The sequence below is a fragment of the Orcinus orca genome, chromosome 7, assembly GCF_937001465.1.
Source record: "Orcinus orca chromosome 7, mOrcOrc1.1, whole genome shotgun sequence".
Classification (NCBI taxonomy): Eukaryota; Metazoa; Chordata; class Mammalia; order Artiodactyla; family Delphinidae; genus Orcinus; species Orcinus orca.
In genome coordinates, this window is record NC_064565.1 from 63,801,412 (window position 1) to 63,824,913 (window position 23,502).

The following is a 23,502-nucleotide window of genomic DNA, read 5'->3' on the forward strand; positions in this document are numbered from 1 at the left end:
GGAAGGAGAGGAGAAAAACAGAAGAGGGAAGACGAGAGAGAAAGAGAGGAAAAACATGGCGCTTGCGAGCTGTATGTGCAAAATCCGCAAGGAATTGCAGTAAATTCCTTTTTGTTTGAAGAAAATTTACAACTTGGTAATAGACCTTTTTATGACCTATTTGCGGTCGTCATTGGCTGCGGCTGGTCATGTGCAGGCTCCGCTCGCCTTCACGGCCTTTTTCCTGATTTCCCAGGCGAATTTCCCCCCGCATTCTGCCTTCCTAGAGCCTCACCCCCTCTTTTTCTAACCTTTGTCTCCGCAGAGGTGGGCTCCAGTCGCCGGCTGCGGGATTGCGGGGTCCGCGGCGGTCTCGGCTCCCGCCCGGCGCCCAACTTGGCCCCGCCGCTCCTTCGCCCCGGTCGCGCCGCTGCCGCCCCCGGAGCCGGTGGGGAGCCCGGCAGGCGGGAGAGCCCGGAAGGAATCCGGGGCGCCGAGGCCCCGGCCGGCGCCGACACCGCCCGCCGGGAGCAGCCGGCCTGCTCTGGGTGACCGAGCCGCGCGGTTCCGACGCGGCTCCTTCTCTAACATGAGCGGGTCCCTGCCGCGCAGAGCGCGCGTAGCCCGGCAGCGCCTAGTGGATTACAGCAGCCGCCCCGGCCGACCGCCGCCTCCAGCTCGGCACCTCCGGTAAGAGCCGTCCCCTCCCCGCGCCCCCAGCGCTGCCACCGAGAAGCTCGAGGCGCCCACCCGTTTGGGCAGCTCGGAGATCCCTGCCCGACCCCCTCCCCTTCCCCGGGACCTGGGAGTGGCTGCCTGCGCCCCCTGCCCCAGATCACTCCATCTCTGAGCGGGCGTCCCCTGGGGCCCCGGGTGGGGTCCAGCTGAGCTCAGAAGTCGAAGGGAAGCCCTATTTCCTCTGGAGATTATGGGAGGTGGATAGCGGCATAGATGGAGAGCCCCTCGATCCCCACCCTGGGAAGAGTGTGCAGATGCTTCCTGGATGTGTCAGCTTTGCTGGGGGTCACTAAAGGCACTCTGTAGTATAGAGCAGTGTTTTGCGGTTTGTCTGTGGTCAGAGGTACCTGGGAGGCTAACAGGTGTGTTTTGAGGGTTGGAGCTTGGGGGTGGGGTGGATTCTGTGTATCCAGGATGTGCTTGGTTTGTTAACCTAGGCTTTGACGAGTGATGCTAATTTCTAGGGTTGATGGTTTATTGGGCCTTGTATATGAGATGGAATTTTAAATATTAACTGCTTCTCTAGTTCTTAGATAATTTTTGTAACAATTCAAGAAAGGTTCCTCACACATCTAATAATCTGTCAGGTGCATTTGTATTATTCTATGCCACAAAATGGATGCATGTTTTGAGAGGTGGTAGTATCAGAAAATCTGGTGCAGGTCTTGGGGAAAAACCAAGAGACATTTCAGAAATTCGAAGCATGTCTAAGTTCAGACATCGCGTGTGTTTCTTATTTGCCGGATTGGGAAAAGAGTGGATATTTTGCTCTCTAAATGTACTGTCGTGGGGTGTGTGTGTGTGTTGCCTACGAATAAATATTATATAGCAACATTTCCAACTCTACTTCAAAATTACTGGACCAAAATATCTATGAGTCGAAAGAAAATTATTTGCAGAAAAAAATGCTATTTTCTCCCACGGATTTTGAACGGCACTTGAGGATGCAGTTCTCAAATCCTATTGCCTATTCTCTCGTGGACACGTTGTGAAATGTTAAAACCTTTGGGACAATCTGCCGCATTGCGCATGAGGTTGACCTGCGCGCGGCGGAGTATCGTTTTTTCAACCACCCAGAGGAAAACCCTAACATTTCAATGTTCTCCCAAATCTTCCAGTGTAACCGTGTTGGCCGTAAAAGCATTTCAGAACAATAAATGACATCTTTGTAGAAAGGTATTTTTAGTAATTAACGACGGAATCATGCGAGTTTCAAAATGGAGGGCCACGATTAGTGGTCAGTTGACGTCTAGCAGAATTGTTGTGGATCGCTATGATCACTAACAAATTAGAAACTCAGTGATTTTTAAATCTGGAACGTCTGTATTCTGTAAATACTTCTCTATTACGGTACTGCTGAGATCATTCTTTCATATTGGTTTACAGCATTACCTACTGAAAATCAGGGCCCTGGTCAGGGGCTCACAAGGCCCTCCCCTGGCAACTCCAGAGCCTAAGGAGCCCCTAGGTTGCCTGAAAGCTCGGTGGGGGTGGGGATGAGTTGTGGCCATAATGGCCAAGCCCTTGTGTTCAGAGCTTCAGTCGCCTTTCCCTGGGTTCGATGGCTGAGCGCGCCCAAGTGACTGAGAACCTGGGCGGGCTGCAGGTCCGATTACGCAGCAGAGGGTGACGTCATGGGCAGATATGGAGGACTAGGGGGCTCTTTGTAAGTCCCGTGGTAGCATTAAGAGTTTAAATGGTCAATTGCATTAAGACCTTAAATGGTCAATTGCATCTAAGGGAATAAATAATCTGCAAATCACATTTGAACGCAGGCCATTTAGTCCAAGAGGAACTAGTTAACGCTTTTGCCACTGCCAGAAATGCCCCCACTGTCCCAGTTAACCCAATTTTTAAAAAATTAAACGAAACTAAAAAAAACCCACTTGGACCCTAGGACCTCACAAGTGGGAGAGTGTAACTCTCAGCGTCCTTGGGCCGAACCTCTATCCCTTTGTACATCAGGGAGCCGGTGGCACGTCCGGGCCTTAGTGTCTAAGGTCAGGCAGTGAGCTGGGCTTGCGCTCTCCGGGAGGACCAGAGAAAAGCTCGTTGTTATAAATGTGGTCAAGCACCAGGGCTGAAAACCAAACGTATTTTCCTGTCAGATGCTCCTCCAAATAAATATATTTCGCCAGAATTCTGTTTTCCGAGCTCGAGAAGCAGGGGAAGGAACAAAGACAGTATTTCACTCTGGACTGGCAGGCAGCTGTTAGAGGTATTTACGGCCTTGCCGCAGTGCGGCCGCCGGACAGGGCACGCGGGGGCACCGGAAGCTGGGGAGAAGCCACCAAGAACTCGGAATTCCTATTTAAGTCCAATTTAGGGCCACTTTTCCGGAATTGGTGTGAATAGATACCCTCTTTCTAGGAACTGGTCCCTTAGACTTCATAGTCGTGCAGACTGAGGGAGAAGTTGTGCTCTCTGAACGTAAGGTGGTTCTCCCCCACCCCGCCTTGATTAACGACTTGGGAGAAGGCGTGCACTAGATGTGAAACTGCTGATCCAAACGAAAACCTTGAGAGGGTTCACCGGCAACATGGCGATTTTGCTGGTTTGGCGCAACAGGGCTTGCAGATCAGAAAGGACGTTTGAGGCTTTTAACACAGGTTTTCCTGAAAAAGTATGTTTCCTGCCTCTATAAGATGGGGCGTCCAAGCGCTTCTGCAGGTAGGCGCAGAAGCAGTGCGTGGTGCCTCACACCGCCCAGCACTGCGCACAGCTACCGTACAGCTCAGTGCCCCGAAGCGCCTGCCTTGCCCGCTTGCCCAGCGTCCGGCGCATGTGCAATGAAATAGCCCAGCCTGGGGATCCAACCAGCAAAGCACGGAAGGGGGGAGGGGGCGAGTGGACTCAGAGCAGGAAGATATAACCCGATCTCTCCAACTCCTCCCTCAGGATTCGCCACTCATCTTTCCTTTATTCCAGCCTTCATTCTAAATATAGTCAAACATCTTGCCCTTGACTACGTTATTTTCAATCATCTTGACTCACCACCCCACCCCAATTTAAATCTGTACTTTAGAAACAGTCTGCAAATGCGAGCTAGTGGCCAAAAGGAAACCAAATCTTCTTTCAAGGTGTTAAAATAAGCACTCACACATACATTTAACACCTTAAAAGAAGATATATATATATGTATATATATATATGTGTATGTGTGTGTGTGTATATATATATATATATCTGATCCTTGGGGAAGTGTATAGATTTTCTTCAGCCTGGTGTTTCTGCTTTGGGAAAAGGCCTTTCCTCTTGGCGCCTGTTCAAACCGCCAAACTTCAGGCCAATCCTTCAGCCGGACCATTCCCAGATCTTGTTACGCCAGCGCAGCACGTTCGAGGGCTCTGTGGGGACCACTGGCTCAGCAGAGAGCGGTCAAACAATAAATAAATAAACGGACAAACTGGAGGGCTTTTCCGCCCGGACTCGCCTAATTAATTGAAGATGCATGCTCCTGGGCCGCGAGCTTGTTGTCAGTGCTGCGGGGGGAGGCGGCCTCAGAGCCCTCTCAACTCCTTCCGACCGCCCCAGGGGACGGGAGGACCAGCTCGCAGCCTCCGGCGCGGGAAGACCTCCGCCCGCGCGAAGAAGCCCGGGCCTCGGGTTTCCGGGGCTGGCGCAGTCCCCCTGCTCTGTTGTCTGGCGCCTTGTCCAGGAGGAGGCGCTGTAGGACAAGCGTCCTGTGGGCTACGGAGGCGCGGGAGATGTCCCGGGCGCCAGCGGGCTGGGGGAGGGGAGGACACGTGACCCCGCCCCTCCGCCTCCGCCCCCGCCTCCGCCTGCTAGGAGAGTGTTTTCCGCCTGCGAGGAGAGTTGGCGGTGCTGCGCCTACACTCAGGGGCGGCTTCCCGAGCAGAGGCAGCCCAGAGTCCCGGGAGCCAGAAGGCAGGTTCGGGGGTGGCGGGCCACCTCAGTTCCTCTGCCTTCCCGGAGGGGGCGCGATTTTCGCGCGCTGGGCTCCTAAGAGCAGAAAGAGTTAGGGTCCGGTGGTGGGGCAAGCTGCGCCCAATCCCAACCAGCCCCCTCATTTGGGCTGCTGTTCTTGCCACTTTCCTTTCCCGTAATTCCTGGTACCTAGAACCGGCAGCCTTGAAAAGCCGAGCGTTCAGCCCCTCCTCCCTCAAGCTGACGGGCCTCGCCCTGGCTCACCTAGAACAAGGCCTGCGTCCTGGGGTGGGACTCCCTCGGGCCTCTCTCGAGGTTCTGAGATCCCGGGTGAATCCCACTGACTGTGCGGCTTGAGAACAACGCAGGTGGTCCTCTCTCCCCTTTTCCACACCACCCACACACTCTTCTTTCCCCATTGCGCCCATTTCAGGCCTTTGGTGGGCTCCATGGGGTATTGCATCAGCTGTGACACCCAACTTAAACGACTGGCTCAGATCCAAGCCCACTGTTCCTCGTTGCCTCCTGGCAGCACAGTCTTTTGCCTCCCTCTTTTCCCTACTTTAGGTCAGTGATTCTTAATGAAGGCCTGCATTCAAACCTCTTGTTTATAATGCAGGTTCCTGTGTTTCATGCCATACTTACTGAATCAGAATGTCCAGAACCTGCAGTTTGTAAACACTCTCCACCATGGCAGTTAGAATGTACGCTTATGTTTGAGAACTGGCCAAGGGTATCTCCTGGTTCTTCTAGGGTTCTTTGGTCTCCAGAGGCCAAGTTCTCTCTACCATTCAGCAACAGCCATTCCCCTAGGTTTGGGGGCTCCCTCCTTAATTAGGTTTTCTAATGTCACTACCCCATAAGCTGACTAGTTGCTCCCATATAGGGAAGGAGACATTGATCCCTTGCTAACTTGGAGATTTTTTTCAAAGAGGCGAGTAGGTTCTGGGTACAGACCTGCCTTCTTTCAAATCTTTATCACTTACCTGCTGTGTGACTTTAGGCAAGTAGGGCAAATTCTCTGGGCTTGTTTCCTCATTTAGAAAGTAGGGATAATAAGAATACCGTCAAATGTTGTTATGAGGATTTTTACTTACGTAGCACTACTATATGCCCAGCACTATTCTAACTACTTTACATACATTAACTCACCGATTAAGCACTTAAAAGTTTTTTTTTTTTTTTGCACAAGCCAAACATTCAGTACCTGTTTCGACCACATATTGAATAGCAAGCATTCAATAGGAGTTCTTATCATCACTATCCTTTTTCTGTTCAGTAATCAGGCCTAGACTTTTAGAGCTGAAAGAGACTGGTTCACTCACCTAATCCTTGAATTGTACAGAGAAGACAGGATGAGGTTTGGTCACAGGAGAACATGGATCTGGGACTTTCCCTTTTGCTGTAGTGGGCCTCATAGGCCCCACTCCCTTGGGTCTCAGTGTCTGGCCCCTGCCTACAGGTAGACTTCAGGGCCAAACCTAGGAGGAAAGTGCCCCTAGCTCCTCAGTGGGCAGATGTCAGGTAAGGGAGGCTTCACACCCACACAGGCACATCTGTGACTCCTACAGAAGGCTCAGGCCTTACCACAGAGCAGGCCCTACTTTCCACCTTCTGGAGTCACCTTCTCCACCACCACCCATCAGTCGCACCCACTAGGCCAAGCATCCTCTTTTACAGCCCCAGGGCAAGTACCCTCTTTTCAGTCTCTTGAAAGCTGGGACAGGGTGGGAAAGCAAAAGGCCAGTGAGCAACAGCAAAGGAGGCAAGGAGTGCCCAACTCCCCCTTAATCTGCTTGTGTTCCAAGATCTGGGCTCCAGGACCGTGGCTGAGCCACAGCTCCAAACTTGGGCCACAGTGATGTCAAGGTGTGTCTTAAAGAGGCCTATGCCCCCCAAATCTCCATCAGCCCTTCCAATTTTTTAGATTATTTGTATCTTTTAAAAATAATTATATGTATACTATTTCAGGCTATAACCCACACATATGCATGCACACACACACACACCCTGCAACCAGGTTCTACGCCTTAGTCCTGGCCTCCATGACTTCTGACTGTAGACTTTTTGTAAGAGGGCCTCCGCAGCCCTTGGTCAAGCTGCTTCTCTTGGTTTAACCAGGAGTCCACCTGGGTCAGATTTTCTGTCCAAACCCACCTAGTCTCTTCTGCTATCAACCATGTTGGGCAGAGTTTGGCCCATGAAACCGGGCAGTGCTGTAGCCACCCAGCCACCTCCATCTCCTGTGCCATCTACCCTCTATTCTTGGTTCTCAAAGGACTTAGGTGACCCCCCAGATCCTGCTTTTCTTGGGACTGCTGGAGCCTTATCCAATCTCTGGCCCTGCCATCAGAGATCCTGCCCGAGAGCCTGTTCTTTTGGATGGCACATCTCACTGTTAGAGTGGTTCCCTCTGGGGTCACCTTTCCTTCCCAGAGGACACCAAGGCAGAGCTCCAATGAGCAGACTCCATTTAGGGGGGGAGGGGCGGGGGTAGCAGGAGAAGTGGTCCTCTTTCAGTGATGGGATATAATGCCAGGAATATGGAATTATATTTCTCTCCTGCTTGGGACTCCCTGTTCAGCCCTTTTCTGGCTCTACCGCCAGCCTGTGTCCCTAAGTGCCAGGCCTGGCAGTCTTTCTTTATCTGCCCCCAGCCTAGGGAGTTCATCCAAAGTTCCATCCCCTATCCTGGTCGTGCAGACAGTTTAAGGGAAGAGTTCAGTACCACTTCAGTACCACTTCTGGGCAAGAGGCCTCTTGAAAGTCAAGGTCAGGATATTCTTTCCTGGGCCACATAGCAAGGGCCCTTAGGGTGGGCAGAGAGTGGACCTCAATACATTTGGAGTGCAGCTGATGCCTCTTGGGGCCCCTTCAGTCTCTCCTTCTTCCTGGGAGCGGCTCTGGCATCTGGGTTCCTTCAGGGAACCCTAGCTCATGGAAGCTCTCTGAGCAGAAATTCCCAGGACTGGGTTTTTCCAGCCCAGTGAGGAAGGACAGTGTCTAGAGTCTCAATTTACCCAGAAACCAAATTCCTTACAGGTTTTTAAGAAGGCCCCCACCCCACCTCTTCTCCCCGACCTCTTCTTCAGGACTGTTACCACCACCATTGAAAGTCCTTGGAAAAACCCCAACAAATTGGCCCAAAGTAGTCTTCTGTTCTCCCTGGTGCTTAGCCTTCTTACTAGACAGAGTTTGCTCTTCCCCATCTGCACTCTGTCATTCATCTACAGAAGCCCAGCATTGAGGGCAGGGGCCAAGGAAGATTGGAGGGAGGTAGACACTTTCTCCTTTAATCATGTCGCCTGGCTGTCCTAAGACTAGAAAGTAATTGAAGTTGTCTGCCTCAGTGTCTTCCTTTCTTTTCTCCTTTTCCCTTACGCATAGCTAGTTACTTTGCTGTTATTATCTAAATGTACAGAGTAGGCTATATAGTTTTATTCTTACGAAAGCCACTGTGAATACTGCAGGCAAGTCCTAGTTACCATCCTTTATCACCATTCATTCAAAAAATATCTACCGAGCCCTGAGTAGGTGTCAGACATTGTTTCAAACACCATTCTCTCAGCCTGGTCTTCTCTTTACATGGCCCCTCCCCCATAAAAAGCTCATAACAATTGCCTAGAATGTCATAGGTCCTTTGATTCATCCTCTTTTATTAACTTAAGGAAAAATAAAGAAGGCTTTTCCCAGCCCCTCAAACTTTTGTTATTTTTTACAGTGGATTAAGGGGGGCTTGTTTTGAAGCTGCTCACCTAGTGCTAATAGAGTCAGAAAACATTTTTTTAAAGGATTGATCTTTACTCATATTTTAAAAACAGATGCTACCAACTGTAAAAGAAAAAGGTACTTCTAAGTGGCTAATGGCATGGGGAGGGAAGAAGTAGATGCCATACAGTCTGGGCTAATAGCCCCCTGCTTTCTAGCCAGTGAAAGTGAAATCAAGAAATGGGTTTAGAAATGCACAGAGAATGGGTGGAAATTAGGATGCAAAGAGACTTTTGTGGAAAGGAGTCTCTTTCAAGGGCTTGATGGGTTTGCTGATGAGAACTTTTACAACTGAATTTGATTTAGAAATCATAGACGTATATGTGCTCTACAAAGCTACACAGAACACCCATTCTTTTAATCGGAATAGTAAAAATCATACGTTTTCACACTGTTTGGTAGCAACTCTGCCAGGCTATGGAAGGATGTTGGGTGTCAATTCTCTTTTCACTCACAGCCCTTGGTGGGAGCTGGGGGTGTCTTCCCCACCCGCGCCTACCTCAGGCATAGCGTGGCACATTCTACCCCATGGATCAGTGCTCGGGCCCAAGCTCCTTCTCTTGGCTTTCACAGCAGGAGAGCCCGCTGCCTCCCCCTCTCTTAGGCTCTCCCTCTGGTGCTGGTGGAAGGGTAAGGGTGGGGGAGAGAGAGAATCCCACCCAGGTTTGGACCCCTAAGCCCTGTGGTTGGGACACTGTGGGACTGGGGACATCTGACTTCCTGGGCTTGGGTTCCTTGAGAGCCTCATTTACTTCCTCACACCCTGTCCCCTTCACACCAGGGCTGTTTTTATTGTTTTATAACCTTCTTTAGAGTTTCAGTCGCCAAAGATGCCGATGGGGCTATTCTCCACTTTCTCACTTTACCAAACCCCAAGTCTTGCTGTTTTAAGCAGTTTGGTCACTTGCAAAGGCTTCCCTTCCAGATCTAAGCAAATTATAGAAACCCCTAGGCATGTGGCTACCTTCAACTTTCGCTGAGCTCATTCGCAACAATACAGAGCCAAGTGTTAACTCCAGCTGCCCCCCCACCCCCAAGCCCACCCAGCATCTCCCCAACCACCCTTTTCTTATCGAAGCTAAAACAAAATCTCAAATAACTTCTGGTATAAGCAAGTAAGAAGTGGCCTTTGGCTTTCCTCTTTATTTACCACATTCAAAGCTAAAAAATGATTGAAATAAAGGAGTGGATGGTACTCACAGCGGATGCAGCCAAAGAATCATAAGACATGCCCATCAACCAGCCTTTTCCAAATAGCACTATCTCGCAGTTTCAATAGACATCCCTGAAAAGATGCTATTTGAAAAGCCTGGGGTATTGATATGAATATGACTCCCCCCTTGCATCCTAGATATTTGGAACTATTTAAATGTGAGGGAACAGTTGCAGTGAACCTTTATTTAGTGAATAAAAGTTTAAAGCGGAAGGTTATTTATGGTTCTGCCAGAGATGGAACCTGAGTGGCTATTTACGAACACGTGATCCCAATAAACTTTGTTTTATGGCTTGAGAGTTGACAAGCCAAAATATAATTCCCACCATAAATTAGGTTAAGAGCATACAAGTGCAGATACTTGGTTCCTGAAGCAGCAATAGAAAAGTGAGAGGCTCCAGCTAGCGCCGGGCGCAGGAGACAGGTCTGCTCCCAGCTCCCCTGCCCACTAGGAGAGAAAACCAGTAAGTCACTTATTACTTTTTCCAGGACAACTCCAGGGGTGGGGGATTTCTCTGCCCCATCTTTTCCACCTGGTGTGGGGAGAAGTCCCCTGGAAGTTAATTTTAATTTTAGCTTAAACCTAGATCAAGAAATAGGATGGAAATCCTGGTTTTCTCCTCTCCCTTCTAGACATAGAAAGTTAGGAATTGAGGGCTCCCACCTCACAAGAGGGACATTCTGTCTCTCTCCTCCTCATAATGGGGCATCTGCTTCTGAAGTGGAATCAAACGGGTAGTCTAGGTGGACAGAGAGAAAGGATAAGGATGGAGATGGCTTTGCCTTTGTGATTTCTCAGAGAAGACTGCCATCCCAGAATAAAACTAGAGGAGACTGAAAACTTAAAGCTGGACACCAGCCCCTGTGAGGATCACTGCTTTGTAAGATTGCTTTGTGGGTCCTCCAGAAAAAATGCTGACGAAATGATGTCATATCCATAGAGCTGGATAAGAGTCTAAAGCATTGCCATTTACCTTTAAACCCATCGGTTTTCCTCTTCCTTGATTATCATTTGGGTCCTCATTTCCCTTGGAAATTGCTCTTTGTTTTGAATTAGAGCAGAAGTGGGAAGGCAAGTCCTAGCCTTGTCTGGTACTTCTTTGGGAAGGAAAAGACAGTTTTAGGGGAGCGCTGGTTGGAGCTGGGGAATTTGAAACCAATCTGAAATTGGAAAAGGGGTCTGAGTTGCTCCTAGCGCGAGACAGACGGGGAGCTGGGGCAGGGGACAGATGCAGCGGCTAACCCCCTCCCCAGTGGACCTGCGCCCACCCCGCCGATTGTGCAGAAGAAAACACACAAAGGCCCGTTTTCTCCTCGCTTCCCGTTTTCCCACGGGGGAAACCCTGTTACAGACAGCCTGAGTCGGGCCAAGCAAAAAGTAAGGTTTTGCTCAAGGGGTGCATAGAGTGGGGGAGGTGATGGGGGCCATACTCTCCTACCTCGTGGGTCTGCCCTTGAGCACTGCAGTCTCCCGCTCCGCGCGCGGAGAACTTGGCGCAGTTCCTGGGGGCGGGCATCCGAAGCAGGAGGGAGGTCTGGGTATTGGCGGGGTGTCTGGGCCTTGTCATTTTTCTGTGTATCATCTATCTTTATTATCCTGTGGAATTTAAGTGACCCCCGTTTTCATTGCAACAGGTTCGGGACCGTGAGAAACCGCCGCTGTAAGTACCTTCCCGTTTCTTCCGAATCGAGAAGGGGCGGTATTGATAACTGGGGTGGTAGGGGCGAAGGGCCGCGCCAGAGGAGTGGGCGGGTGGAAGAGCAGTCCTGCCTCCCCAGGCCTGACTGTGAGAGGGGAGCTCGAGCTGGAGGTGGAGGATCTAAGTTGGACTCTTGGAAAAATTTTCTGGGGCCTGGTTTACAGTCACCTAAAGTAAGGGAACGGGCCGCGGCCTCTCGCCCTTGTCTCCTTGGACCTCCCTGGACTTTCCCGGCCTTCCCAGACCTCCCCAGCTCGCACAGGTGCAGCTCCGCCGCAGCGAACGCGTCTGTGAAGAGCTTGCAGCTAATTAGCAGCCCGCCCTATTAACAAGTCGCGGCGAGCATCGCTTTCTGCTCGAATCAACCTGCTGAACACCCAGGCAGCGCGATCCCCCTTTGCCGCCCAACCCAGCTCAACCCGGTTCAGCCTGGCCCAACCTTCTCTAGTTTTTTGTAAAAAGAAAACAAACAAACAAACAAAAAACCCGCAACCCTCTGTGGCTGCGGGTGTGTGGGGTTGGCCGGCTTCCGGGAAGGGCTGCGAATTCTGAGCTTTACGTGGAAGTCCCTCCTCCCCCCTCCCTAGGCCCCAGCCCCAGCCGCGGCGGTTTAGGCCCTGGGTTGGGGAACTGCGGCCGAGCGAGGAGGGAGGGAGGGATACGGCCCTTCTAGTTCACCTCTGCTTCTCTATAACTGCAATTTGAGAATTTCTGCGCCTGAGCCGCTAGCGTTGCAGGCAGACGTGGCGGGGGGGGGTGCGGGGGGGGCAGAGATTCTTGGGGTCTTGGGCTTGGAAGTTTGGATCTTTCTGAGTTGCATATGCCGCAGAAGACAGGTACATTTCTGAGGAGGCCTGTGAAATCTCCAGGAAGGCTCTCTCATTAAGATGATGGTAGTGGGGAGAGAATCAAGGAAAGACCAGGGGCCCCTCCCTCATGCAAAACGGAGCTGATTTTATTTTCATAGGAGATGGAATGTGCGAAGATGTTAGGAACCAGGCACCCTCCCTCCCTGGTGAGACATCCTCTCTCTAGGGTCCGGGAAGCTAAGGCTTGGCTCTGGGCCAGGTTTCTGCCCTCCAGGCTGGGCAGCCTAATCGACTCGCTGGGGGCTGTGCCAACACCCCAGGAGTGGAGGTTCCGCCCAGTACATAGTTCACCTCTATGAATCAGGCTGTCTCAAGTGAAACAGGGCTCAGGGCTCCAGGCTGGAAAATCCGGTGTCCCCAGGAACTCCTGGTCTTGCCTTCTTCCTGAAGCTGCCCTGGCTCTGGGTGCTTATCTCTGTGGATGCTCCTTGCTTGCAAACCCACGATCAGCACCCTGTAGCTGAACACAGCACAAAAAGCCGGAGACATCAAAAGCATTTGTATGGGCAGTTGGGCGGGAGGTGAATATTTAATGCTTTTGTTCATCAATAACTCATTGGCTTTGACCTGTCTGAACAAGTTGAGCAATAAGGTGAAATGCAGGTCACAGCGTCTAACAAATATGAAAATGTGTATGTACCCTCACCCGGCTCCCCACCTGTCCCAGCAGCCTCCTCCAATTTGTCTGGATAAAGCCTAGGCCCAAGGTCCCCAGGAAGGCAGGTGTGTGGGAGCTCTTGGCATTAGAGGAAGTTGGGGGGAGCCCCCCTGGGACAAGGGGGCTGGGTGTGGGGCAGCCTCAGAGCTCTTGTTAGAATTGGCACCCAGGATATCCCTACAAAATAGCCAAAGCACTGGACCCAGAGGATGGCGGTGGGGGAGTGAGCAGGGAGCGTGCACAGTGCAGAGTAGGAGAAGCCAGCCAATTTTGCCAGGCAGAGGGGGGCTCCACCGCACCAGGCCCAGGTTGGGGCTTGAAAATAATTTTTGAATCATGAGGGTAAAATCAAAACAATCAAAAAAATTTAAACACCTCTAGCCTACAGTCAGGGATCCAAAAGCCCCACCCGAGCCCGGGCATCCCTCTGCCTCTGAAACCCATTCGGGCCCTGAGTGCTCTTGGTGCCCTGAAGCGAGGGGTGAGCCCTGGACTGCGCTGGGGCGGGCACAACTCGTGAACTTTTGTACTCTTGTGTGCTGCTGTCGGCAAAGCAAAAATAATGAAACTTTGTGATATGTTTGTAAATGATTTCGAGTGACCCCTTGCCCTGCCCTTCACCATTAGTGCGCCGGCCCCAGCCCAGGGCAGCTCGGTGCCTGCAAGCGGCGCCTGCCTCGGGGTCTGCAGCAGCAGCCGGACGGAGAGGCCAGCCGGGCTCAGGGCCCTGGAAGGTAAATGCGCGACTTCTTGGAGAACTAGCTTTGTCAGCCAACCTGGCTTGCCCTGACAGTGGGCAGAAGAATGAGCAGAGGATATTCCCTCTTGCCTCTTTTTCTTCTGCCATTGAGGGCATTTGCTCCTTTCTGGAAAATACCACTTGCTAAGGGAGTGGGGGTTATGTGGATCCGGAGAGGGGGGTAATAAAGCCGCCATTTCTGGGATGGATTATTTTTCTTCTTTTCTTTCTTTCTTAAGAAGACTGTCCTGACTCCTTGGCTGCTTGGTAACCCCGGCCCTGGTACAAGGATGGGGAACTCGTTGCTGCAAATTGCCACCAGGCGCTTCAGGCTACCTGAACCATCTCTGAAAGGCAGGGTGGCCGCGTTGGGCTGGTGGCGGCTCCGAGGAAGAGGCGGGGGCTGGCAACGGCCTGGGTACTCGCTCTGGGTGGAACCCGGAGGTAGTAACGTTGTCTATATATACCCTGTAGAACCGAATTTGTGTGGTATCCACGTAGTCACAGATTCGATTCTAGGGGAATATATGGTCGATGCAAAAACTTCACATTTCTCCACAATAGCCAGAATTAGAACTGGAGGCCAGAGGCAGCCGGCGGGACAGTCGCCTCTTTCTGTTTTATTACCTTGGACTCCAGGTGGATCGTCTGAGCCTGGTGACATAGAGCAGCCTTTTCCTGGAGAAGCTCCTCACCTTTAAACAGGGCCCCCTGTGTAAAACCCTAATTGGTTGCGTGAATGCAGGGCCAGAGGGTTAGGTTTGGGGGCACTGGGGAGCAAGGTGGGAGTCCAGGTCACCCCAGCCCCAGGTCTGCCCTCCAGGGGCATAAAGTTGGAGGGTGCTCAATGAAGGGCCTCATTGGCCGTTACTGCCATGTGAGAAGAAGGTGAGCTGGGCAGAAGGAGTTTAGGGTCCTTTGGGGTCCATTTGGGTGAGCTGGGGGTGCCCTCACCACCTTCCTGGGCTACCCTTCAGCTGCCCTGGCTAGAGCAGCACGGGGGCTTCTTGCCATACCAGCAAGGGCCAAGATTTGGCTGGAAACACCCCGGCCTCGAAGAAAGCTTGGCAGTTACTCATTGCCTAATTTGATTCAGGCCAGCCAGATTGTAGTAACTTTTGGGTGACCCTGATGAAGACAAAGCCGGGATTCGGCCTTTGTATGGCAGAGTCCCCGCTCCGCAGGCTGGGCGGGCGGGAGTCCTGCCTGCCTGGGGTTCTCTGCCCAACTCAGAAGCCACCTCTTCCGCCCACTTTTTGATGCCATGCACCCTGACAGATATGAGGATTCATTCCCGCTTGAACTGTGCCCATTTTGGGGGGCTGATTACAGGCGGGGTGAGTGGCAGGGGCACTGGAGGTTAGCAAAGTCAGTGGCAGACAAAAGCTGGGGTTACCTGTGGGGAATGAGGATGCTGGGATTAGAACTACTTTAACATCTGGCGGGGGCCCTCAAATGTGCCACGGCAAGTCACTTGATTACACGTATGTTATTTAGTTAAATTTGTGAAAATTATGAGATGCTCACCAACCCGGTGATAAACTCACTCCCTCGCTATTGGCTGGTCTGGTCACATGGCCGCCAACTTTATTCAGTTGACAGCAAGTAGGAGGGCCCTATGGAAGGAGAAAAAAAGACAACACGAGAAAAATTAGTATTTTCTACCTTCTGAAATTAATGGCCATGAGTTCGTATATGGTGAACTCCAAGTATGTGGACCCCAAGTTTCCTCCGTGCGAGGAATATTTGCAGGGTGGCTACCTAGGCGAGCAGGGCGCTGACTACTACGGCGGCGGCGCGCAGGGGGCCGACTTCCAGCCCCCGGGGCTCTACCCACGGCCCGACTTCGGTGAGCAGACCTTCGGAGGCGGCGGCCCCGGGCCTGGCTCGGCACTGCCCACGCGGGGTCACGGGCAAGAACCCGGCGGCCCCAGCGGCCACTACGGTGCCCCGGGAGAGCCGTGCCCCGCGCCCCCGCCCCTGCCCGGCTCCCGGGCCTGCAGCCAGCCGGGCGGCCCCAAGCAGCCGCCCCCTGGGACGGCCCTCAAGCAGCCGGCCGTGGTCTACCCGTGGATGAAGAAGGTGCACGTGAATTCCGGTAAGGCACGGGCCCAGGACCTCTCAGTCTCCACCCCAGCCCGGCGGCCTGGGCCCCGCGAGGGGGTGCGAGTGGGTGGGGGCGTGTGGGGCTTCAATGGGCGCCGCAATTACTCTCTCCATAAATTTTTATAGCCGAGGGAGCAGGCCGGGACCATGTGGCTGGCTGCTTGGCTCTGGGCGCAAAAGGGGGTGGAGATGGGGGTGGGGTGGGGGAGGACTCCATTTTCAGAGCGGAGGGAACGCGGTGGAAGAGGGGATTTCCAAAATGCCTGGGAATGCTGGAGCGGGAGGTGGGCTGGGGAGATGGGGCACGTTTGGGGATCCCCGCCCGAGAGCCCAGGAGAGCAGGTGGGTCCGAGTGGTTGGGTGGGAGTGAGCGTGTGCGCCTGGGAGGGCGGGCGAGAGGCAGGGAGTGGGCCAGGAGCGCGCCGGGAGGGCCCGGGCCTCGGGGCGCGCCAGGAAGTGAGCGGCTGTGGCCTAATCCGAGGCCGGGCGCTGACCTGACTGTGCGGTCTGCTTGTCTCGCAGTGAACCCCAACTACACCGGCGGGGAGCCCAAGAGGTCCCGGACGGCCTACACCCGGCAGCAAGTTCTAGAACTGGAAAAGGAATTTCATTTTAACAGGTATCTGACGCGGCGCCGTCGGATTGAAATCGCTCACACCCTGTGTCTTTCCGAGCGCCAGATCAAGATCTGGTTCCAGAACCGGAGGATGAAGTGGAAAAAAGATCACAAGCTGCCCAACACGAAAGGCAGGTCCTCGTCGTCGTCGTCTTCATCCTCCTCCTCCTCTTGCTCCTCCTCAGCTGCCCCTGGCCAGCATTTGCAGCCGCTGGCCAAGGACCACCACACGGACCTGACGACCTTATAGAAGTGGGGACCCTGGGCCCATCCCTCCCTGAGCTCCCGGCTGAGCCGAAGCTGTGGGGGCAGGCCGGGCCTGCTGTCACCTCCCTGGGCTCTAAGGTACTGTAGGGTGGACCTGGGACAGGCAGGCCTAACCTCGGACTAGGTTAGCACCCTGCCCGAGGGTAGCCCCCTCCCTGGAGCGGGGATGGGGGTCGGGGGGGTGGTGGGATTCTCTCTCTAAGTATATTATCAAATGGCAGGAGCTACTGGGAACATAAAACCTTGGCGAGTCATTAAACTCCTGAAAATCTCCGCTGTTGGATTTTGAATTTGCAAATGAAGGTTGGATGCTTTATCCCAGTGTGAATTTGAACATCCTCCCCGCCCCCCCACCCCTCCAGGGATCTTTGTGGTTTCATAATGTGGGCGTGTTGAATCAGAAGGCTGGCCACCCTTGCGCTAGGTGCTTTCAGTGGAAGCAGGAGGGCTGGGCCAGGATTTCTGAACTTTCTGGGTTGTCTGTATAATTTCCAGTGTGAAAAAAAATTTTTTTTGCTCCCAGTGGCCCCATGCCCAAAGAAATGAGTCTAAGAAGGAAGTGCAAACGGGTTGTTGTATGTTTAGATTATATTTGCTTAAGTATTTATTTGTTGGGGAATTGGGGTGCAGAAATAACTGACATCTTATTGCCAAAAAACTTACCATGGTGAAAGGGGCTGGGTTTCAGGGAGCAGAATCAAGAGATGCGTGGACTTACTTCTGGCTGTAACCGGCATTTTGAACTCCACCCCCTCCCCACTCCCCGGAAATGTGTGTAGGGGGCCCTTAACCCTTCTAGAGGGAAGCAAAGGATCCACTCAAAGTTGAGTTCCTGAAAATATATTTCCACATGTGCTTTTCTCAGCACTGTGCTTACAACCAGTTCTGGGTGATTAAAGGAAAGGGAAAAAAGAAAGAAACAAATGGTCCAACATTTTCCTTCTGGGGAAAGAAAACAAAACCTCTGTGTTCTGGGTCATTAGATAATGACTGAATTTTCTGTTCCAACTGGATTCCAAATGTCCCCAAATACCCCATATAGCAGTATTTTATAAGCATTGGTGTATGGCCTGCCTATATGAAAGAGGGAATGTGCATTGGGGAGAAAGTGGGAAGGTGAGGAAGTCTTGCTGTAAAAAATGAAAGAAAAACTAATTGAATCTAGAAGTCCACAAAAGTTGGTCTTAGGGTTTTTTCCCTAAGTTTTAATTTTTTAAAAAACAAATCTAAGGAAGTTTTCCTCAACCCATTAATTAGCAGAATTTGTGAAAGTATAAAAGTTTTCAGGCCCTCTCCTCTCCCTTGCCTTGAGAATAGTGGTTTAAAAACAATCGCTCTCAAACAACAGGAGAGATGTTCTTTAGTCATTTTTCTTATGCCTTGCCTGGGAAGGGTTCAAAGCTCACTTTTCTAAAATGTTGACCCTTAAGGATAAGGGAAAGAGTCAAAGGTAATGGCCAGAGTTCATAGACTCAAATGAAACAAGGCTTCAGAAATTTAAACCGCAAAGCCTCGGGCTCCAAAAAGAAACCCCTGGTTGTAGCTACCGAAAAGTCACAAAAGTGGGGAGGGAGAGGGGGTGAGCTTGAAAAGGAGATTCAGAATTGGGGCTATTTTTTCAGTGCTTGAGAACACTTTAGAAGATTTCAGAGGTAATTTTTAAAATATATTTAAGTGTAGGGGGAAAAAGACTTTCTCTACAGGCATGTTCTTTGGTTCTGTGTCTCCTGAGAGCTGAGGGCAGGTATTCACTGGAGTCCCTAGGCTGAAATTCCACTTCTCTAAAGTGTCTTCCAAGCCTTGCTCTTTTGTATTAGACCCTAGGGACAGCTCTTTGTTCCTCCTTGGGGTGAGCCTGGCTCTCAGACTTGCACATGGCAATACTTGAATATCGCCACGTCGGGATATTAAAGATGGATATTCCTGCATTATTCGCATCATTGTTTCTATGACAAAAAGCACAGAGTTCATACATAGTCAAGACGTCTTTTTTCTGATGCCCTCACGTTGAGAAGCTGAAAAGGTATTTTACTGAAGTTCGGCTAAATTACAGAATCAGGTTCATCCAGAGGACAAATTTTCTATTCGATTAGCTGTATTTCAGCCAGGAGGACTGACCTCTAAACCCTTAACCTTTTGGACTCTAACTACCCTTCTCTTCTTTTTTTCCCCCTCGAACATGGAGAGCAGTCTTTGGATGTAGGATTTGAAAAGGGCCGCTATCCTTAGGCAAGTTGGAAAGTTGCTCAGATTCTTTCCTAAAACCCGAATCTGTGAATACATTGAACCTTCTCCTTGGGAGGGGGTAGTATATATTTTCACAACATCCAACTACATATGTATTGCAAAGATTATTATATAGATTTCCCCCTTCCCAGAAGTTCAGGTTACTCACTCCAGCTTCAGACCAAATGCCAAACTACTTAACTGCCTTCACCCCTGCCCCAGAGGAAAGCCAAGAGGCATGTTTTGATGAAGAAAACCCAAGGTTCTTCTTAAAAATAGCCCCACTACTTTGGAAAGTAACTTAATCAGAGAAACAACTTGTTTGTTTATAAGTCTCACTTCTCCTTCTCCTCTTCTAGGGATTGTCTTTTGAAATGTTAATGGAGCCTGGATGGCCCAGAGGGCGGCCCTCAACCCTGAGGTCCCAATCGGACCCCAGCGTCCATTTGGGCCCACAGGAGTGGGGCAGGGAAGAAGCAGGGCCCCCCAGTCACCTACGGCAGGGAAGGAAATGAGTTTCCATCTGGGAACGTACTCTGGAGAAACCTAGATGTAGGAAGCCTCAGTGCCCATTTGCTTTTATTTGTTTCCAGTTTGTTCCCCCAAATATGAGCCAGAAGTGTTTGTTTTGAGTTTTTTCAATGGTATGTTGGGGTCGTGACTGGGGGGAGTGAAGTGTTTGGCGAGGACATTGCTCCTCAGACTCCCATCTCACTTTGTCCATTGCAGCCTTTTGTTGGGCGATGACATTGTCAGTCAGCCCCATGGTGTCTGTTCACACAAGATGCTTTTTTAATAGAATTGACCAATGTTCTGCTGCCACTGATTAAAGTATTATTTATACTAATTGTTGCCTGTAGTTTTGATGTAATTCATTGATCTATATTTGAAATAATAAAAGGTGTAGCGAAATCTCCCTCCTGTTTGGTGCCTCCACAGAAGCATTCTTCATTAGGTCTTCTAAAAGCTAACATCCAATATAAACAATTTATTATTTTCTGTAATGTGCCTGATGTGTGAAGGTTAAACTGTGTAAGGCTTAGCAGTTCTACCATTTTCTCCCTCCCCCATACCTACACTCCCAATTTGGCCATCATATGTTGTGAGAATTGGGAAGCCTAAGGCTGGATTCAGGCTGCAGCGGGGTGGACATTATTTTTTAAAAAGAAAATAAGTACCTTCCCGGGCTAAAAGGAGGCTCCAGTTTGGCTCTCAGCATGGCCCGGATCAGCCCCAGGCCCCCTCGGTCTCTCTTTGTGACATGGTGGGTGAGAGAGATCTCCTGGACCCCCAACTCTGAGGGCGTGTCTGGTGCTGGGTTCTGGGCCAACCTGGGGCTGGCGGGTGGCTGCTCGGATCTCACCCCTCTGGCCTCCAATCTTGGGCTCCTTCTACTTCTTCTGTGCTGTTCAGCCCCACCGGGGCCTCCAGCACCTGCCCCTCCTCCCCCGAGTGCCCCCTCCGCCCTCCAGACCACAATAAACACTCCCCACTATAAAAAGTGGCGTGTGCTGTTTTTTTCACGAGGGCTTTTCTCGTCTTGGCTTCGCCTTGAAGAGGGGGCCAAGGCAGGAGTCCCAAAATAGATGGGAGGGGGCCTTACTCGCGACAGGAAATGAGCAGAATGCATAAAATCAGACATGTGTCCTTAATATATGGAAGGGCTCGCCTCAGACGCGTGGACATGTGTATTTATAAGTGCGCAGACAGAAGTTTAAATATTCAGACACATTTTATGATTGTTCTCTGCCCGTCTTCTGCTTAATGGCTCCTCCTGTGCCCACCAATACATCAGTACGGTTGTGTGTATTGAATCGCGGGCAGGGATGAGGAGGAAGCGAGTGCACAGCCAAGCCCGCCGGAGTACAGTACAGTAAATCGGGACCCTCGGCAGACTGCGCTTCCCGCGCGCCCGCCATGTTGGGGAGCCCTCCCTGCCCCCCGCGCCGGGCTGGGCGGCCGGGGCTCGCCGCCAGCCGGGGGAGGGCCTTTCATAACCCGGAGAATTTTCAAAGTGCGAGGAAGATGATAAGAATAGATTTCTACAAGTCCCGACCACGTGATTGGTGAAATAATTAATTCAGCACGTCCCTTAAGAAACACGGAGTCGTCATTAATCTGCCACGCAAAGGGCTCTCTCCGACTTGGAAAGTGCAGGGATCCCAAGAATATCACCCGCCGAGGGGGGCCGTGCGGCGCCCCCAGCCCTCCACCCTCGGCCCCAGGCGGCGGGCGCGGGAGCGCGGCCGGCAGGTAAATATTTTCGCGACTTTTATTTATTCTGATTTAAATCCTTAATGAACTTAGCTGTCAGGCCACTGACAAATAGTTCCCTTTGCTTCCTGATTTGGAACCGTGCGCCGGCGAGAAGTTGTTAGTGGCTTGGATGGTGACCTTTGGTTCAGCAAAGCTTTGCACTTATGAAAAATTACTGAGAGCCGCCGAGTGTGTGTGTGTGTGTGTGTGAAAGAGAGAGAGAGAGAGAGAGAGAGGGTGTGTGAGGGTGTGCGGGGGGCGAGGGGCGAGGGTGCGCGCGGGCTGCTCAGAGGCGACAGGAGTAGTAAAAACCCGCCCGGCTGGGGGACGCGCCTGGCGCACGCGGGCCGAGGTTGCTCGGTCGCCTGTGTCTACCGGGAACAATGGTCGCTGTCACGGCATCTGCTGCCTATTCTTAAACCGGTGAGAAAAGGCCTCGGCCCTCTTTTCAAGCGAGGGTCGTAAATTTTTCTTTGCGTCATAATGGAAGGCTATAAAATCGAGTTGAAATTTTACCCCAGGCAGGTTTCAACCAACAGATAATGATTTCCGAGTTGCTTCTCCCACTACCCACCCACGCACCCACGCTCTGCTGCTTCTGTCACCCCAGCAAGGAGTTTGCCCCCCTTCCCCTCGATTTTTGTATCTTTAATTTGGGGAGAAGATCTAAAATAAAGGCAGGGAGAAGTCCCCGCCGCCCGAGGAATGGGAGACCCTGGGGTGAGGGGAAGAAGCCTCGGGGGAAGGGAAACGGGGTTGGGGGGGAAGAGGCTAGGGTGAGAGGCAGGAGCTGTCTCTCCCGCTGGCTCCAGTTTCAGCCTTTTTTCTCGTGCACTCCAAGGAGCTGCGAGGTCCCACGGACCACTCCACTCCCACCCCCTTACCCCACCCCCAGCTTGCCGGAGATCTGTGCTGGGGGCAGCAGTGGGCATTCTCCTCCAGCTCGCCACTCCGGCCCTGATGCCGGGGAGGAGGGCCTCTCTTTTTTTGCCTCCTTCCCTCTAGTTGGCTTTGAGGATGACATCGGCGAGCTGGGGGCTGTCTGCGTGTGGTGGTTGTTTTGGGATTGTGTGTGTTTTGATTTCTTTTTTGGTGTGTGTATATTTCCTCGTCAGGACAGAGACAAAGTTTCCTCCGTTGTGAATTATACATTCAAACAATAACACATTAATTCAATTATTCAAAGATGACAAATGTTTATGTGCTTTGCAAGTGACTCTGGCGCAGATTCTGGGCGCTTTCTCTGAGCTGCTTGTGTTTTTTTCTCAATGAGAATTGGCTGCCCTCCCACCCCCCAACCCCACCCACCCACCCCGACATCCCCTGGTAGGCCCAGAGAGGAACCCACAAAAAACCTCCTCAGCCCCGCCGCCAGCCCGGCAGCCAACAGCCTCCCAAGGCCCGGGCTTGGCGGGCACCGGCCCGGGCTATTTTATCAGTGTGACAATTGCCTGGGTTGGTGTGATAAATCATCGTAAGTAATTCCTGAAAGGGTGCGAGGCTGTTGGGGGCCGGGCGAGGACTGTAAATCTTTCCGGTTTATTGCTCTATGAACATATGCTCCGATTGAAGAAGGCTCAGATCCTTTCCTGGAGACAAATTCCCGCAAAGCAGCCCCCCTCTTTGGCTGGAGATTAACACTTACTGCGGGCCGGCTGCTCGGCCCCTGGCGGGAGGCTAGGGGGCGGGGTCCTCCGGGTGAGGGTGGACTGGGGGCACCCACGGTCTGACTCCAAGAGGCGCCCCGAGTGGGCCTCCAGCCAGGCCCGGCCGGGTGAACAAAGGAGGGGCTCGCTGACAGGTCTGGGGGCTCGAGCCTGTGACCTGTTCTCCGGGACTTGCCCGTGCTTCTGGAGTGGGAATGCGGAGGATCTTACCCCCTTCTCCCTGGCTCTTCCGCGGCTGCCGGGCACATTCGCCTTCGCCTGTCCGAGACCTTGCAAGTGGCGACAGGGCATCTGCTCCGTGCCCGATGCCGCTAAGAAGCAGAGCTGGCTATGAAAGCGAGACTTCGGGGATGGAATGGACACCCCCAGATGGTGCGGGATTCCGGGGTGCGGGCCGAGCTGGGGTAGTGCCGTGGGGCTCACCGCAAGCCGGGAGCTGGAGGCTGGCTGCTCGCCCTGGCCGGGAGCTTTTAACTCTTCTTCCCGCAGGCAGAATTGTTACTGTAAATTCCACCCGACCACTCGGAGAGTGCTGGAAACCTATCCTGATTTAATATTTCTAAAATAGAAGCTCCCTCTTCTCCCAGATAAGCCCAGCCAGGACTGATTCGCAGACCCCCTCGCGTTCTTGGAGGCGCCGCAGGAAGCGGGAAGCCGCGGCCTGGCGGTTGCTGGGCCTGCGGGATCCGTGGGCCCTGCCTGGATCTGGAGGCGCACAGGTCGCGGCAAACAGCGACTTCGCGCCTCGGCGGCTCCAGGCCGCGCAGGACCTGGGTGGAGTTCGCCAGACGCAGAGAGGGGAGAACGCTCCG

General features: G+C 52.3%; 1 protein-coding gene and 1 long non-coding RNA gene across 3 annotated transcripts; one reads left to right on the forward strand and one right to left on the reverse strand.

Moving 5' to 3' along the window:
• The first annotated feature begins 533 nt into the window (after positions 1-533).
• On the forward strand, positions 534-19,684 carry HOXD4 (homeobox D4). Of its 2 annotated transcripts, XM_049712040.1 has the most exons (5): positions 534-669; positions 11,222-11,247; positions 12,254-12,301; positions 13,441-15,650; positions 16,181-19,684. In XM_049712040.1, the coding sequence occupies exons 4-5, from the start codon at positions 15,230-15,232 to the stop codon at positions 16,522-16,524; spliced, it is 765 nt and encodes a 254-aa protein (XP_049567997.1). In that variant the 5' UTR covers positions 534-669; positions 11,222-11,247; positions 12,254-12,301; positions 13,441-15,229; the 3' UTR covers positions 16,525-19,684. The 2 variants fall into 2 exon arrangements, with proteins under 2 accessions (XP_049567997.1, XP_033279516.1); XM_033423625.2 differs by having other exon boundaries at positions 11,222-15,650.
• Positions 15,041-22,680, reverse strand: LOC125964954 (uncharacterized). The gene is made up of 3 exons (XR_007478301.1): positions 19,946-22,680; positions 16,153-16,251; positions 15,041-15,168 (listed from the first exon to the last, which is right to left on the reverse strand). It is a non-coding gene; the product is annotated as an uncharacterized LOC125964954 (long non-coding RNA).
• Positions 22,681-23,502: the final 822 nt, after the last annotated feature.